The sequence below is a fragment of the Watersipora subatra genome, chromosome 10 (genome assembly GCF_963576615.1).
Source record: "Watersipora subatra chromosome 10, tzWatSuba1.1, whole genome shotgun sequence".
NCBI lineage: Eukaryota > Metazoa > Bryozoa > Gymnolaemata > Cheilostomatida > Watersiporidae > Watersipora > Watersipora subatra.
This window is the reverse complement of record NC_088717.1, coordinates 4,216,323-4,235,714: the sequence shown is the minus strand read 5'-3', so window position 1 is coordinate 4,235,714 and position 19,392 is coordinate 4,216,323. Positions and strand designations below refer to the sequence as shown.

Sequence of the window (19,392 nt, the reverse complement as noted above, 5' to 3'; positions counted from 1 at the left end):
TGATAAATATTTAACAGAAAAATTTTGAGAAGCATTGGTTTACCCTGACAAAAACCGAGAAGAAAGGTTTAAAAGCTAGGGCTATCCTTATGTATTTGCTAACAAGAAACCACACCCTCAAACAGAGAGAGCCAAGAGGCACCTAGGCTAAAAAAGATCAACACCAAAGCAATTATAGCAGCCATGCGTCTCATGCAGTTGCTTCACCCACGACTAGCTGCCTTGATTTCCATGAGCCTAGAAGTGTTGGACAAATTGGTGAGACTTGGTGGAATTTTTATCAAATTTTATGTTGCATTTTAACCTGTAACAAATATTTCCTCATATTGACTACAATTTATTGCCATGCTCTATTTTTTCACATGCAACCAATTCAGCAAACTAGTACTATTTTAAGTGTGTAACTGCTGTGTGTGTGGTAGATAGCGGCATATGGAATTGCTAGTATTCCGTGTAATTCATCTGTTTCAATAATATACATGTATTTCTGCTACCATCACGATTAACACTAATATGTGTAATACCTTACTGCATCCTGTATGGCCAACACATCACCAAACAGCTAACATTTTCTCTTCTGCGTGTCTGGTAAAAGAAATACTACTAGATTGATGCTAACAAAATACTAACAGCTATGAAATTTTTGTCATTCAACCTTTCATCCACTTTAACCCTTTGGCTGGGTAAACGACCAAAATGTTGTTTATTGGCTCCGGGGGAAACAAATTTTTTGTCGCTTTTGGTAGACGTTTATAAAGCTGTCGCTTAGTAACAATAAACAAAGGATATCAATGATAGTAAACTTTAAATATTATCGACAAGATATTATTCAATGAATTACATTATGAAGCGACTATTTGAGAAGTGTTGCTTTGTGCTAAAATCTAAAGAAAACGCGGTTCCTTTGAAAAAATGAAAGTTGGAAAAAACCAGTCAACAAGCGGCTCAACTTTCATAAAGTGAAAATAAAACTTTATGAGATCCCATGATCGTTAGTGATTTGTTGTCTGATCAGTATAATAATAATTCAGATGCTGATAGTGATGTAAATTCTCAAAACTTTGATTATACAGAGAAAAGCGATGGCTATGGTAGCTCGGACGATGCCGTTGCTACTGGTGTTGGCTATGCTGTGGCGTTGGACTTTGCCGAAACGAATGCTTTCAAGCATTTCATACATAGGTACTTGTACATAGTCATAGGTTTTTTGTAGTACATATGTAAATGCATGTTTATGTACAAAATATTTTGCTAATAGAAATAAATTTCAGTTTAGGCTATGTATGTTTTTAGAGTACCAATTTTATTTAGTTTTTAAAATTAAACTACATGGTTTTTCTGCTGTTTTTGCACAGTTTTTACTCAGCTAAATGGTTAAACATCAATTACCTTTTCTTCTCACAGCTGAACACATGGTCAAGCATGCGGGTCTCTCCATAATTTTTCTGTCTAAGATCATCGGACAAGGAGGAGAAGCACAAGACATAAAGTGAAAGCTGAGTAATTGAATATTTTAGGTTGTTTTAAAGAAGCTAAAAGGTCGACTTGCAACAAAATTTACATTACAGCTATTTGCTATCAAAAGGTTCACCATGTTTTATTCTGCTGTGTTGTAGGTGCAAAATATGTAGAAATGTGATTACGAGCTTTTAAAGGCTAAAAAATTAACAGTCAATAAAAGTGGCCGTAGGTTGGAATCCCTTTATTTTGATGACATATTCAACTCGACGCAGTTATTGTTTTGACATGTGATGTTATCACGTGAAATGAAAGGCCAATAAGAGGCTTAATATAAAGTATCTCATAGCCCTAGTTTATGACATACTCTTTGGGTTATACCAGAAAACCCTTATCAAATATGGATGCTCGCTACTTTACAGTTTCGTTTCAGTTTGGTCTAATAAACTATTCATAATCTGATTGTGTGACCCCTATGTTTCGTCAAATGGCGCGAACAACTTGTGGAAATTTTTTTAACCATCACAGGTGACCAACAGGCTTTTCATGTTTATCAGAGGATGATATGCCCCCCTTCGAGCTAGGATTAAGAAACTAAACAGATTTTTAGGCTAGGTTTCAGTGGAGATATCAGTGCTCAAACTGACAGCATTACAATGTAATGAAATAAATGTGTAAGGATTATAAATATGGTTTTATTGAATGCCTGAAGTGAATTTGAAAATTTTTGGTCAAATGAGGTTGCATGAAAGTATTAACAGAAGCACATCGTATTCAACTGCATCCATCACATTTGAGTCGTTTTGAGAAAGATTCCAACCTATTTTTTGTAAAGAATAACATTTTTACTCATTTTGGTCAAAATGTTACAGTGAGTGGTGGTTTTGGACCTTAAATCATGCATGTATTTTTGCAATATGTATCTTAAAATACTTATGTATGCTTAGGTTGTGTCCATAACTTTTTTGTTTTAGGCACAGAAAGATGAAGCCAAGCTTAGACAGCACGGCATCAAGATGCACATGTATTTAACAAGGACCAGCTATCGGCATCTCGACGCTGCACTCGCGGTCTTACTTGGAAGCTGGAGACTGTTAAGAAGTTGTTGAAGCTACGCTTTGCCATTAGTGCCATGCAATGACATCCTCAAGCTGCCAACATCAGCTGGGGCATCGTATGGCAAAACAAACCTTGTCACGGTACGTCTGCATTTCATGTGTAAAAAACAACTGAAGCCCTGAAGAATGATTTGTCTAAGCTTTGGAAAAGCTTCAATGTGAAATGTTGTGCAAAGGCTTAGCGTCATCAGTTAACTCTTAGCTAGCCTGTCTTGACAAACTTTTGTTTTGCGGAGTTGCCTCCCGTCGAGCAGGCGAGCAACAACAGCTTGTCACAAGACGTACTGCACCTGATGCATCAGCTGCACTTATAGGGAGTTGTTCTCTTCTGTCTACGCGGCTTGGCTGCGATGTTATGTCGGTCGCTCCATTGGTAATCATAACGGATTTCACGTAAAAATTCATGTAGAAAAAAGCAAGATTACAACGTTTAACCAAAAACCAGTCTTTGTGATAAACTTAAAAATAAAATAAACTGAAAATAAAATCAATAAGAACAAATAAAACTGTCTGATACAAAAATAGAAATAAAACTGACTGAGCGCACAAATAACAATCGTTTAGTCGCTTTTGTAGCCTAAGTTCTCAAATTCTACTAAAGTTAACTGCAGAGATGGGTCGCTAGTTAAACGTTATTATCTTAAATTTTCTACATAAATTTTTGCGCGAAATCCGTTATGATTACCAAAGAAGCGACCGACATAACATCGCAACCAAGCCGCATAAACGGAAGAGTACAACTCCCTATAAGTGCAGCTGATGCATCCGGTGCAGTACATCTTGTTACAAGCTGTTGTTGCTTGCCCGCTCGACGGGGGACAACTCCGCACAAAACAACAGTTTGTCAAGACAGGCTAACTCTTAAGCCTAAAGCGTCTGTTGAGGAGCAGAGCTTAAGAGCACCTTCTAAGCCGAATTTTATTTTCATTACTCACTCGAGGTCTAAATTTTCTTTTGCTTAATATTTTTCATCTTAATATATTGTCGAAGTATTAATAGTATTCAAATTTTCATTTGAAACCAGTGTTGCAAATGCGGCGTTAACATTTTTAACAGCTTCTCAAATTTTATTGCACTACTGTTTTGTTTTTGTTGTTTATTACTGCAACATAAATTATATTTTTATCTAATCATGTGCAGATGATCTTAATATATGTAACTGCTTACCTTAGCCTGGTTTTGCATATGTATTGTGCTACGGTATGCAATATATTTTGCATATATGTTTTGCTAAATTGATCTTGAGCTGATAGTAGCTTGGCGCGCTTGTGAGATGGAGAGTTAAAGAAAATGTATCCACAAAGAGTATTTAAATGAATATTGCTGTCAAATGCTATGTCATATCTGTTTAGTAGCAACATCCATAATTTCTACACAAACATTGAAACGCAATTCCTCTAGAAACCAAAAATAGAAACTGGTTGCGGATACAAACCTATCAGAACTTGAGCTATATGCCAACTTAGGTGAGACGTGTTTTAATTAGAGCCTTAAAAGAGTTGTATTTTTCTTAAATTAAAAAAATTTGATAGCTTCTTGTAGGAGACTTTGTCCTCTTTCAAATGTTGTATAATACAGCAATTGATCTCAGAGCGACTGCCAATGGGAGTAAATTTTGTTGGTTAATGTTGTGGCCTCTACATTATAATTTACATGAAAATTGTGGGCGTAGCTTGTTTGTTTGGAAATAAGCTCACTCACATATATTCTTCCGTTAGACACGGGACTTTGTGAAGCTATACGGCTCTGGTGCGGATTAGGGCAATCTTTTACAACCATGTCTGTTTCAAGTCACCATTTTACATTTTCATTGTCTTAGAGGTACAGATATCACATAAAATTGCATATTGACTTTTATTTGAAAGATTCAAGCTATTTCTATTAATATAAGCCTGTTTTTCCATAAACCTGCTAGACCGCAAGCTATTTTTCTCTTTTTGTTAAAAGGATGTTTTGATCATTATGTTCAGTTCTTCTCTTGATTTCATAGATGTTTTAGCTTTTATCATAAAATCCACTGTCATGGTTAATGATGATATTTAGAATTGCACCCTTCTCAAAATAAATATTTATTTCTTTCACTAATAGTCGTTAGTTTAAATAAAAATTATTTATCTTAGTTGCTAAACATAAACCAAAATAATAAAATCGAGAAACAAACTTGCTACTTAAAGCAGATTCAAATTATGTTAAAGATATATATGTAGCTTTGAGTTTGACAACAAATAATGACAATACTTAATACTGCGGAGATCATTGAGAGCCAATACTAATACAACTAGTGTATGAATAAATTTATCATAACCAAAACTCAGCGAGCCACACACACATTTTCATGTTAACGTTGAAAAGATGCAACTACTTTTTAAATAATTTCATGACTTCTATGAACTTCAACTTCATTAGCTGAAAACGTGTGCTATTTACAGCATTTTACTAAGTAGTTAGAATATGTGCATACTCACCAACAGTAGTACTTAGAATATGTGCATACTCACCAACAGTAGTAGTTAGAATATGTGCATACTCACCAACAGTAGTAGTTAGAATATGTGCACACTCACCAACAGTAGTACTTAGAATATGTGCATACTCACCAACAGTAGTAGTTAGAATATGTGCATACTCACCAACAGTAGTAGTTAGAATATGTGCACACTCACCAACAGTAGTACTTAGAATATGTGCATACTCACCAACAGTAACAGTTAGAATATGTGCATACTCACCAACAGTAGTAGTTAGAATATGTGCATACTCACCAACAGTAGCAGTTAGAATATGTGCACAGTCACCAACAGTAGTAGTTAGAATATGTGCATACTCACCAACAGTAGTAGTTAGAATATGTGCATACTCACCAACAGTAGTAGTTAGAATATGTGCATACTCACCAACAGTAGTAGTTAGAATATGTGCATACTCACCAACAGTAGTAGTTAGAATATGCGCATACTCACCAACAGTAGTAGTTAGAATATGTGCATACTCACCAACAGTAGCAGTTAGAATATGTGCACACTCACCAACAGTAGTAGTTAGAATATGTGCATACTCACCAACAGTAGCAGTTAGAATAAGTGCATACTCACCAACAGTAACAGTTAGAATATGTGCATACTCACCAACAGTAGTAGTTAGAATATGTGCATACTCACCAACAGTAGTAGTTAGAATATGCGCATACTCACCAACAGTAGTAGTTAGAATATGTGCACACTCACCAACAGTAGTAGTTAGAATATGTGCATACTCACCAACAGTAGCAGTTAGAATATGTGCATACTCACCAACAGTAGTAGTTAGAATATGTGCATACTCACCAACAGTAGCAGTTAGAATATGTGCACACTCACCAACAGTAGTAGTTAGAATATGTGCATACTCACCAACAGTAGCAGTTAGAATATGCGCATACTCACCAACAGTAGCAGTTAGAATATGTGCATACTCACCAACAGTAGCAGTTAGAATATGTGCATACTCACCAACAGTAGCAGTTAGAATATGTGCATACTCACCAACAGTAGTAGTTAGAATATGTACATACTCACCAACAGTAGTAGTTAGAATATGTGCATACTCACCAACAATAGTAGTTAGAATATGTGCATACTCACCAACAGTAGCAGTTAGAATATGTGCATACTCACCAACAGTAGCAGTTAGAATATGTGCACACTCACCAACAGTAGTAGTTAGAATATGTGCATACTCACCAACAGTAGTAGTTAGAATATGTGCATACTCACCAACAGTAGCAGTTAGAAGATGTGCACACTCACCAACAGTAGTAGTTAGAATATGTGCATACTCACCAACAGTAGTTGTTAGAATATGTGCATACTCACCAACAGTAGCAGTTAGAATATGTGCATACTCACTAACAGTAGCAGTTAAAACATGTGCATACTCACTAACAGTAGCAGTTAAAATATGTGCATACTCACTAACAGTATAGTAGTTAGAATATGTGCGTACTCACCAACAGTATAGTAGTTAGAATATGTGCGTGCTCACCAACAGTAGTTGTTAGAATATGTGCATACTCACCAACAGTATAGTAGTTAGAATATGTGCGTACTCACCAACAGTAGTTGTTAGAATATGTGCATACTCACCAACAGTAGCAGTTAGAATATGTGCATACTCACTAACAGTAGCAGTTAAAATATGTGCATACTCACCAACAGTAGCAGTTAAAATATGTGCATACTCACCAACAGTAGCAGCTAGAATATGTGCATACTCACCAACAGTATAGTAGTTAGAATATGTGCGTACTCATCAACAGTAGTAGTTAGAATATGTGCATACTCACCAACAGTAGCAGTTAAAATATGTGCATACTCACCAACAGTAGCAGCTAGAATATGTGCATACTCACCAACAGTATAGTAGTTAGAATATGTGCATACTCACCAACAGTAGTAGTTAGAATATGTGCATACTCACCAACAGAATAGTAGTATTTGTCATCAGACTTTAACGTAGTTTAATGTCATACTTCTTTTTTAATGTTAATAATAAAACATACAGTATTCAGCCAATTCTGTTAGAGTCAAGTTCTACGGAATTACTGTTAATGAAGGAAGCAGAGTCATTGGTGTCATTGGACTTGGTGTTCTATCATATTTGATTGCTGTTGTTGTCCATCGGTCTATCATGCTTTGAACAAAACTATAAAACATTTTAACTCAGTATTTTATACAAAGTTTGAAGTGTTTCTTTTTCAGGCAGTCAACATAAAACATGAATTTATTAAGACGATGTTCAACTGGAGGACCCCAAATCTTTTTAGCTACTTGTTTTTATAATTTAGAGTGCACTTTTTTGACTTGCTTGAGATCTTTACAAAGATTTTGTAAGTTTTGTACTCTGTTCGGATATTTCAGAATGAAGCTTTATTTGAATACACTTCCGTTTCTCTACTTTTCTGTTAGTAATAAAGTTAATTGTTTCACACCATTTTGAGTCACTATTTGTATGCAAAACTACTTTGACAGAAGAAAAACATCAACCTCTCATCACTGTTCCTCAAAGTAGGCTACTTTGGAGTACTAAACATTAAGATCAATACTAAGCTCATTAAGCATTTGAAAGCATTAAATAATGAGATATTCGCAAATCAGAAACAGTGAAATTGATTATGTAATATTTGTTTCAACTAAAAATGATGGATGTCATACTATAAAAACTGTAAAGGCTACTGAATGTGAAGTTAAATGAATTCTGTCATCTGCACAATCAGATCAATCTTTTTTGCATTGAGGTCTGCTAAATATCACTAGGTCAAACATTGATAGCCTTAGAGCCTTAGAGCTATAGGAGTTAAAATAAATTAAATATGGATGTTTATCTAGAAGATGGATGTTGCTCTGATTAATCTAAAACTGCTTTTCGACAAGCTCGCCAGAGTGCATTTTGTTTTTCTTAGCTTCTCTTTGTCAAAATATGTATTAATCCATATGTTAAACTGTTATTTGATTCATAGACACTTTACTGATTATCATATAATTAACTGTCATAGCTACTGCTGTTCTCTAAAAGTTTGTGCATCCTAAATTATTAATTGAGCCAAAATATAAGTGAGTTAATTATTAGAGATTAACAAAAATGATAAAATAGGTAAAACTACTTTGCTAACAAAAATCAGAAAAAGCATAGAAATAGCTACATTAATGTAAATTTACAACAAAATAATAAGTTGCCAAAATATGGATTGCTACAGGCTCATAATAAAATCACAATACCTAAATAAAAAGCCTATTAGAATTTATTAATCTAAAACTGATATTTGATGAACATGCTAGAGCGCATTTCATTTGTTTTAATTTTTTTTTCAAAATATGTAATAAATCGAATGTTAAACTGTTGTTTTCTTCATAGAAACTTTAGTGATTATCATATAATCAACTGTCATGGGGTATTTTCCTCTCTAAAAGTTTGTGCTTCTTTAGTTGAGACAAAATGTATTTGAAATAATTATTAGATATTTACAAAAATGATAAAATAGGTAAAACTACTTCGCTAACAAAAAACAAAAAAAGTATAGAAATAGCTACATTAAAGTAAATTTGCAACAAAATAATAAATCGCTAAATAATGGTTTGCTACAAAATCCTAATGAAATTATAGTATCTCAATTAAAAAGAGCATTCAAATCAATACTAATACAATAAGTTTTCAAAAAATCGATAATACTAAAAATCAACTAACATTCTGTTCATTCTCATTTAACAATTAAATACTATCAGCTAGGAAGTTGTTGGAAACTGCCAAAACTGAAAAGAAAAATTGGTTTAAAATGTACTTGGTTCTTGTCATAAATGGACAAAAAATAAAAGTAATATTTCATTCAAGGTTGGCTCCAAATGAAACTACTTAGCAGATTGTCAATTTAAGTTTAGGTAAAAAACTAACAATGTCACAGGTCAAAAAATGTTCACTCAACACAATTAATCTGCAGTTAAAATGTGTGAAATAAAGGTTGACGCGTAAGATGCTGGATGAAAACGCTAATTACTCTGGTTACTAAATGCTTTGAACATTAATGACTTTGTAATGTGAATTTTGTTGCAAGTCAGCCTTTAAGGTTGATCGACCGTTAACCTGCCTACTGCTTATTACAAATATCAATAGTTCTTAGATATTTCGAACTTGCGATTTTTTTAGCTTACAACAACTGTTTTAACTAGCATATTTAACTTGCTCAGAACTGAGTGATTGGCTCAAATTCCGGACCCACCAGACATTTTTATAACCTCTCTGCGATAAGTAATGAATTCGCAACTACAAAGTTACGAAACTAGATTTAAACATGAAAGGCTTGACCAAGTTTCAATTATTATTTATGGCTGCATGATGCTTTGATACTCAGCTTGTTTCCAGCAACTGATCATAATAACATCACAATGTAAATACGATCCCAAAAATTCCCTAATTGCTTCAGCCGTTTCGATGAATGCCCTTTTGAGTGTTGTGATAGGAATATATCGCTGGCGGCTGTCATGAAGCAACAGATCCTAACATTTCCAGTTTGCTAATCATTGCATAACATGGCATGTTATTGCGCAGCAAGTGATGGCCATGGAAGGCTAACGATTTGATGTGCCAAGTGATGCATTATGTTTCCATGACACAAATAGTGTGGATTTGGAGTTGTGCCCACGGTAAGTTACTGTACGATAAGTGTTTTAATAGACATTCACACGTTTCGGATTAACACAAACACTTTGTTAAAATAGAAAAGGATTTATACGCCAGAGTTCACAGCATCACATTCGGAACTACTCAAATCAAAATAAGAACGAACAAAGCATGAAAAATGTTTAAAATGTAATAGCTGGTGCGACATTATCTTGCAGGTCACTCGCAAGTGCTATTTCCATCATTCGTAAGCCTGAAACATTCAATAAAGATTTGTGAGCAGCAAAACTCGCTTGACTTCCCATTGTTTTCCGTGTCCATCTTGCTGTTGACTTAATTAGTTTAACTGTGTCATGAAAACATAATGATAGCTGTGCATATGAAGGCATCTGTGACAGTGTATAATACTGGATGAGCATACCAAATGGGAAAAAACACCTCCCATCTACTGTAGGTAGCATAAGACCGTGTCACTACCTTATACATGTTACCTATTTACTCTTGAAATTTGCTTCTATGTATAAAACAATATGTATGTTTACTTACCTGCTTACCAAACTTGATTACCTATTGCTAACATACAAACCGAAGCCGGAGGCTGAATAAACTAAATAAAATCAGTCTTAATCAATGACCTAAGGCTAAAAATTATGCGGCTATGTGTCAGCGTAAAGTCAAGGCCATTATCTCACTAGGACATGATTATAAACATCCTGCTGCGTGTATTAAAATAACTACTATTCCCATGTGTACAAGGTGTTTACATTCACTCCATGACGCTGCGTTGCTCGAGTTGCTCATCCATATACCACTGGAATAGTCCTTCTAAGAGCTGTTGAATAGATAGTGTATGCTAGACTAATTATGCATCTATTTGTAGGTTTGCGCTTGTAAGCCTAATGTGAGCCTAAGCTTTCAACAATCCAGCCTAATGTCTTGTTGAGCAACCCTAGTTTACACGAAAGATGATCAATTTACATTGACATTTCACAATGAAAACAGAGCTCATTATTTGAGAGAAATGTAATACCAGGTCTGACTCTACGACTAGCAATTGAGTGAGTAAGAATGACTGTAATAGATTTATACATAAATTTTACTTGAAACTCTTGAGTTAGTCAACTGTCTCTTATGTAAGTGACAGTCTCTTGAGTTAGTCAACTGTCTCTTATGTAAGTGACAGTCTCTTGAATTTGTCAACTCTCTCTTATGTAAGTGATAGTCTCTTGAGTTAATCAACTGTCTCTTATGTAAGTGATAGTCTCTTGAGTTAATCAACTGTCTATTACGTTGGTAACAGTCTCCTGAGTTAGCCAACTGTCTCTTGTGTAAGTGACAGTCTCTTGAGTAAGTGAACTGCCTCTTATGTAAGTGATAGTCTCTTGAGTTAGTCAACTGTTTCTTATGTAAGTGACAGTCTCCTGAGTTAGTCAACTGTTTCTTATGTAAGTGACAGTCTCTTGAGTTAGTCAACTGTTTCTTATGTAAGTGACAGTCTCCTGAGTTAGTCAACTGTTTCTTATGTAAGTGACAGTCTTTTGAATAAGTCAACTGTCTCTTATGTAAGTGATAGTATCTTGAGTTAATCAACTGTCTATTATGTAAGTGACAGTCTCTTGAATTAGTCAACTGTCGATCATGTTGGTAACAGTCTCCTGAGTTAGTCAACTGTCTCTCATATAAGTGACAGTCTTTTGAGTTAATCAATCGCTTTTTATGTAAGTGACAGTCTTTTGAGTTAGTCAACTACCTCTCATATAAGTGACAGTGTTTTGAGCTAGTCAACTGTCTTCTACGTAAGTGACAGTCTCTCGAGTTAGCCAACTGTCTCTTGTGTAAGTGACAGTCTCTTGAGTAAGTGAACTGTCTCTTACGTAAGTGACAGTCTCTTGAGTTAGTCAACTGTTTTTTATGGAAGTGATAGTCTCCTGAGTTAGTCAACTGTTTCTTGTGTAAGTGACAGGCTCGTGAGTTAGTCAACTGTCTCTGATGTAAGTTGGTTTGTTTGTTTGTTTTATTTCATCAAAAAACATGAAAAAAAAGAAAAGAAAAAGAAAAGAAATAATGATGAGGCCCAAACTGACCAGTAGCATTGCTAGTCAAGGCGCTGGGCCACAAGTGATAACCAGTGATAGTCTCTTGAGTTATTCAACTGTTAGTGATGTAACAAATTTGCGGATATTTTTCAACTAATAGAAATAACTGACATATTGTGATAACAACAAAATTTTTACAGCTACTAATTAACGATGCAAATGAGCCAAACACAAAACTACTTTAGGTTTATGGCATGAGTTATAACATGCAAATAATTGGGTTCCAATAGATCTATTACCTATAGAATTAACTGAATGACTTTAGGGATAATTATAATTTACAATACTGGCCTTCATATATATTTTACATTTGAGATTGTTTGGGTCCATGGATAACTAGTGGTTTGTATCAACTTTTGTCACTGTCACAGATGACAACAAATGCGGTATAGAACTAGCTTCCAGAAAACATGAATTCCATGGAATTGATATTATACTCTGTAGACTGAAATTGTTCAGCCAATCATAGATATGCCAGTAATACCGCTATTGACAAAGCCCAACTTGTTCATTTCGGTATAACATATCAACAAGGCATTGTTGATACTTGGCTAAGTATACTGCTGTTTTTGATTATGTCTGCACCCATCCCTTCATTATAAAAAAAGCTAAAGCATTGGGGACTCTATTTGTGCAATATACCAGACAGACTACGTAAAAACAAGACAACTTAAAAGTTAATCTGGGAAGTGAGCATGCTAGATAGTAAATCAAAAGATGGTGATGCTATAATCTACTTGGATACTAATGCTAATACCTGTCTAGTGACCATGAGAGAAGATGGACGGTGTGGTTAAAATGAGCTCATTTTCCGCATCTCCTTGAGTGATATCAGATAATTTGACAGGGGAGACAAACTCCCTTTAGTCTGGAAGTCGCACCTGAATAAAATGGTTAGGAAAATGGTTGTAAAATTGTATTACGTATTTAACAAGCTAAGATAATAAAGACAGAGAAAGAACGTGCTTGAGTTGTTGCAGAAAATGTATTGCTCATTTATAATTAACTACTATTTGTTCACCTCACTAGTTAAAACAGCATGCAAATATGACATCATTTCTGCAGTTGAAACAATAAAACTGAAGCTCCTAAATGCTACTCGATGTGATAAAGTATTTATTGGGTCGCAAAAGCAGACAACAAGTAATTTGATATAAACATTGGGGATTTATCCGGTCAAAGACAAAATATTATTTATAATAAAGATGTTAGGCCTAAGCCTAAAATTGTTTTAAATAATATTTTACTTTGAAACAATTTCACAAAAAAACGCCAACCGTGACTTTATGATCTCTTCAACATAAACTTATCAACTAAAGAAGAAATTTAAAGAAATAAAGCAGATTCAGAGTTGGTGCTCATGATGAATTTAGATTTCAGTAACAATGTCTAAACCAGTTTCTTGTCTCAAGCTACAATGATCCTTTTCTCTTCTTACAAATCGAAAAGAGTCATTGGAAAGCCAGTCTTATCAATGTCAGCTATTTGCACAAATTCAAAGAGTGCACAAAAACAGGAGCTGAGAAGACAATGAAAAGCACGCAATGCAAATGTCAAGACAGTAAACATAGAGCACAAGCAAAGGGATTATAAATGCATTTCAAAATTTTAATTTGGAGGGCAAGGTGAATTTTTATAACTAAGCAAAAATGACTTTTAGAAAAAAAAGTGCAGAGCAAATATTTTGCGATCAGTATTGAAAGATGAGCCTCTAGGTACAATGCCGCCTAGAATAGTAGGAAACAAATACAAACAGTATGACTGACTTGCGGAAACAGCAGTTGTGGACAATACCTATCATTTATTTACAACATCATATGATCATATGCATTGATAACACATGACAGCCAAAGAGACTGTCTTCAGCGTCACGTACTGATTCTTGCAGACACAATCAAATATTGATTTTAATCATTAATATCCTTGAAAATGTTATTTTTAGAAGTTTATTATAAGGTTTTTGTAGTAACATGCTATCTGATAGTAGGTGAGCATCGGGTAGAAGAGTCACTGTCTGCTTCGCTTCTTTGAGATGACAACATTTCACGTACTCATGATAGCTTTGAAAAACATGATAGTTTTAAAAAATAAATTTTAAGAATGTAAAACAATTAAATTAGTCAAAAATATATAAAATAAAAGATATTGTAAAAGTGTTGACAGATACTTCAATTTACAATTTAAAAAAAAGATAACTATAGAAAAATTACATATGAGTAACATGAAAATAAGGTGAGGAATTGTTTTTGCAGTTTTTTCATTGTTGCTGCGCATTACTTGAGGAGCTACAGATCCTGCTGCTTCTAACAAACACTTAAAATAACAGTAAGATACGATATTTTGAAAAAAGATTTGGCATTGAGATGAAGCTATGAATGTGTTAGCCTATAAGTTGCTAATAAATTTCAAGCCAATTTATTTGTAAAGTATGCAATCACTCCAACTGATAACACTAGCAATATCCTTAACATGCATTTTCTCTTATCTTAATACATGAACGAGACTTGGAACCACAGTTTAATCTCATTGAATGGTCAAGAACATAGTGCTTTATATAGGTTATCTATAAACTGTGTTGCACAATAAAACAAAGTTATTTTAATAATTAAGAATTTGAAGTAGCTGCTACTGAAATGAATTTATGTTCATATGTTTTTTTCATATAGATAAGAGAGTTGTATTTTTAAACTTAGCCAGGGACAAGAAATTTGCGGAATTTTACAACTGAGTAGAATTTTATAGATTGATAGTTTGATTTGCAGCCGTTGTTAAAGATAATGTTCTAGAAAGTTCCACCAAAAGTTCAATGTTGTTAGAATTGTTCGTAAACACAAAAAAGTTGCTTAATAACAACTTAATAAATGATATTAGCAATTACAGCTTTTATTATATTGTCGAGCTAAGCTTGAGCAGCTTCCTGTACGTAGCATTTGCTACCCAACTTTAACATATTGATAGGAATTGATAAAGATTTGAAGTGTTGCATTCACTAAGGCTGCGTTGTATTGAATAGTTTTTTATGAAAATATTACATTATAAACTTGTAACTAAACATGATTAACATTTAGCATGCGATAAAAACTTTTAATAACAAGCATCAGGTGATATAGCAAAATCTGGCGGCCGTATTACTATATGTACAAGTATTAATATCTGAAACATTAATGCTGGTGTTGCCTTTAATATCGAAGATGTTTGTTTAAGATGATGAAATGGAACACATTTTAGATGTTGCAGTTGTTTTTTATTGGTTAGCATAATGAAATACAGGCCTATAGAATTAAAGCAAGCGATCGGAATTTCGATTGAACGTTTACCAAGTTTCTGATCAACAGATAATCAATAATTGCATCAGAAATATCAGCTGATCCAGTGCTCAATAATACCAGTACATATGGTAACTAGTGTATATAAAGCTTTGGTGCCCATAAGTGTACCAGTCTGAACTTAGGCTTTAATTATGATATATGAATTGTGCTATATGCCTAGTTTCTTAGTCAGGAGTCACCAAACACAAGCTTAGTACAAGAAAAATTTTAATTTCAGAGTCCATCCATGTGTGCAATAACCTGTGAACAAACTTACATATAATTTACATAACACTTAGTTGGTATGAACGGATCCAGACAGGCCAGTGTTTATAACACCCGTTTTATACTACGGATAAATAAGGGTTAACAGGTGAACTTTTATCAATATGTTTCCATGACGCCAACAATGCGCAAATTTGAACTAGTTCGCAAGTTAACCTCATAATGGAAAACGGCGCAAATCTGCAAGCTACGGGGGTTTTGTGATTTGCAAAAATTTATCAAAGCACTCATGCTAGCGAATAATGGAAACAGATCTTACAAATAATGCACATTAAAATATCGCGCCAACTATTCAAATTTGAACATTTTCAATACAGTAATACTTCAACTTACAAGTGATCCAACGTATGAGAAACTTAAGATACGAGCCAGCTTTTAAGCAGGTTTTAGCACCAACATACGAACTGTGTTTGAGACACGAGCACTTGAGTCAGTTGCCAAATATGCCGGAGGTGTTTTATGAGAACAGCATCACTCTGTATTTTTCAACTGCTCAGGTTATACTTTTGTAAAGTGTTTTTGTGCGCGATCTTCAGTGCAGAATTATGTGGATTAATAGTACTGTGCGTAGACAGAAAGTTTGCCAGTAAAATGAAAGATGAAATGCAAAGAAAAAGCAAATAATAACAATTGATATTAAACGGAAAATTGTTGAAAAATATGCAAAATGTGTATGCGTGATTGAGCTAGCTCAGCAATATGACAGAAATACATCCACGATTATCAAACGGAAAGATTATATTCAGAGCATTTATTTAGTTCGCAAAAAGGACTAACCATAGTTTCTAAACGGCGTAGCGATCTTCACAACCGCTGATGGTGAGACTGCTCAGGCATTGGATAAAAGATAAACATTGGTAACAGCGCAACTGAACGACGCTATGTGAAAAGGCCCATGCTATCTATCAAAACTATAAACATTTGGACAAGTTGGCTAGTGGTCGTACATTAATCATTTGTGACGACACCTGTTTTTGTCCTAATTGCAACATGATGAAAGGGCGACAAAGGCGAACGTCCTCAGATAGGTTTACCTTAAAATGGCCATATGAAAATTAGCTAACCAGCGAGAAATTTCAAACTGCGAACGCCGAAGCAATTTTAATTACATTAAGTTAAAAATGAAAATTTGCTTTTAGGTATGCTTCTAAGTTTGTCTTTTAAGACTGATAAAATCCAAATTTATCAAAGTCAACTGTTGTAATAAAGAATAATTCCTTAGGATATCTCCCTCTCTGACAAATGCTAGCGTTAGCTGCTATTGTATGTATTTAATTTTACATTTAAATTAATCACATTTCCTTTCATTATTTTTATTTGTTGCTTTTTAAAAGCTTGTGGTAAGTTAGGAAATTAACCAACATATTCTTTTTGTTACAATATCTTGTTTTGCGTGTTTTATTTGCATTTTTTTAGAGTATGGAAACTTATCAATATACAGTGAAACATGGATAACTCGCCCTCGGATATATCAAACAAATGGTTAACTCGAATGGGTTTGCTTGGTCTGTTCTCACGAAACGATAAATGGCTTTATATAACTCGACCTCGGCACCGTTAACTCGAACAGTTTTTTGCCGAATTCACAAACATGGTTTCCGTTCAATTCATTTCAAACGAGTTTCCATCAGTCGCGGAGCTGAGATTACTCTGCTTTCTTAACAAAAGCGCTTTTTATACACGTAAAGTGTACATATAATTTTCCCCGCACCGTATAATAGAAACAAAAAAGAAATCGTATAAAAATGATTAATAGGGTCGCTAAGACGTTCGCTTAGTTACGACCAAGCTATAAACGTTAGAAGGTATTAGCGATAAAAATTTAATAAATATAGACACAGCATACAAAATACACATTGTAACAGCGATTATATGCGGATACATAAAGATAAAATATCACAAATAGGCTCGTGGCTTAGCAATTGCTACAACAGACATCCGCGTTATGATGGCATCACGCAAACAAAGAAAAGCGTAGAAACCATCTGACAAACTTAAAGTACTCGAGGAAATCGAAGCAGGACAAAAGCTATCAGCATTATCAAAAAGAGAAAATTTTTCAAACAGTACATAGTCAACATGGATTAAACAAAAAGAAAGAATAAGATCGTTATGTGACCAAAATTCATCAAGGCTAAGAGATCGTTCAACGTCGCACGATGATTTGGATGGTGTATTATTGACTTGGTTTAGACAAGTGCGTAGTGAAGGCGTACCTATCGATGGGCCAATTTTGTTAGAAAAGGCTAACAAGTTTTTACAGGATTTAGGAAAGGATACGACTGTTTCTCGCGGTTGGATCGACAGGTGGAAGAAAAGGCATTCTATTGGCAGTCAGATAGTTGTTGGAGAATCAGCTGCAGTTAATGTTGGAGAAGTGGAAAAGTGGAAAGAAGAGGTGCTTACTCCATTACTTCAAACGTACACTTATGATGACATATTCAATATGAACGAAACCGGGTTGTTTTACAAGCTCATGGTTGACAAAACGTTGCACTTTAAAAGGGAAAAGTGTAGTCGTGGGAAGTTACCAAAAGAAAGACTGACTGTGGCACTTTGCGCTAATATGCAGGGCACCAAGAAGGAAGTTCCTATTGTCATAGGAAAGTTCAAAAATCTCTGCTGTTTTAAAAATGTTACTAACCTTCCATGTCAGTATTACCACAATAAAAAAGCTTGGATGGTGAGTAACATCTTTCAAACATGGGCAAGAGATTTTGATCGCCAGATGACCAGAAAAAACGGAAAAGGGCTTCTCATCATTGACAACTGTCTAGCACACTAACTATGAATTGGCTTATGTCAATCAGGCTTCTATTTACACCACCCAATACCACAAGCGTGCTGCAACCTATGGACCAAAGAATCATTCGAACTTTTAATTCTTACTATCATCAGCAAGTTTTGCAATTCACTGTTGATTACATTGACACTCATGGAAAGAAGCCAGATGCTTCTATCAATGTTTTGCAAGCAATACGTTGGGTGGACAGAGCATGGAGCCGTGTCACAAAAGAAACAATTGCCAACTGTTTTCACCACAGGTTTTGTCATACCAACCTTGATCAAACAGATGCGACTTCAACTGCTGATGATAATGAAAAAGGTGACACTGTGAGAAATCTAAATCTTCTCCTACACGCCATAGATTTTACATCAAATGTGACAGCAAGTAAGTAATCTTGAAATAGCCAATGCTGTTACATTATTATGAACTCGACCCAATAAAGAGCTAAATTTATGACTGTCTAAGGTGCCTAACAAATGTTTTAAAAATAGTGTTACTTTAGCTTAAATTCAAGTTTGGTTTTGCAGATGAGCTTCCAGTGGTTGATGCAGACATTACTGTTGCTGAGCATTTGAGTGATGCAGAGATTGTGCAGTCCGTGACATATTGTGGTACTCTCGATGAGTCTGGTAGAGAGAATGAGGCTGAGATGGTTGAACTTGATCCACCTACCTTGGCTGATGCAAACAACGCTTTAGATGTCCTCAGACATTTTATAGATATAAGAGAATGCAAGGACTATAGTAACTGTTTAAAGTCTATTTTTACAATAAGTCACACTGTTGATCTTTGTCAAAAAAATACCTTGTCACAGACTACAGTGTCGATAAGTTTTTTAAATAAAACAACTGATCAGATGTAAAGCATGCTTTTTTGCATTGGTCATAAATGTTTACTTATGTCCAGTTGTAAAAATTATCAGAAAGAATAGATATTTTTCTATTGTGCTGAGATTTGTTTGCAGTTTTAGGTGATGTAACTGACAAGAGGTTTAAAGATTAAAATTGGCAAAATTGATCTCGAGTAAAACACTAAGAAGAAATAATGTCTTCTGAGCATGTTAACCGCGATTAGGTTTAGCCGATTTTAATCTGGTAAAGTTCTGGCAGTCACATCGCCTAAAACAACACACAAATCTCAAGTGTATAAAAATATCTATACTTTCTGATAAACACTTTAAAACTCTACAT

General features: G+C 34.6%; 1 protein-coding gene across 1 annotated transcript; it reads left to right on the top strand.

Moving 5' to 3' along the window:
- Positions 1-985: 985 nt before the first annotated feature.
- On the top strand, positions 986-19,204 carry LOC137406679 (tigger transposable element-derived protein 4-like). The gene is made up of 5 exons (XM_068093292.1): positions 986-1,182; positions 17,608-18,097; positions 18,358-18,586; positions 18,730-18,945; positions 19,167-19,204. Exons 1-5 carry the CDS (start codon positions 986-988, stop codon positions 19,202-19,204), a joined length of 1,170 nt encoding a protein of 389 aa, XP_067949393.1.
- Positions 19,205-19,392: the final 188 nt, after the last annotated feature.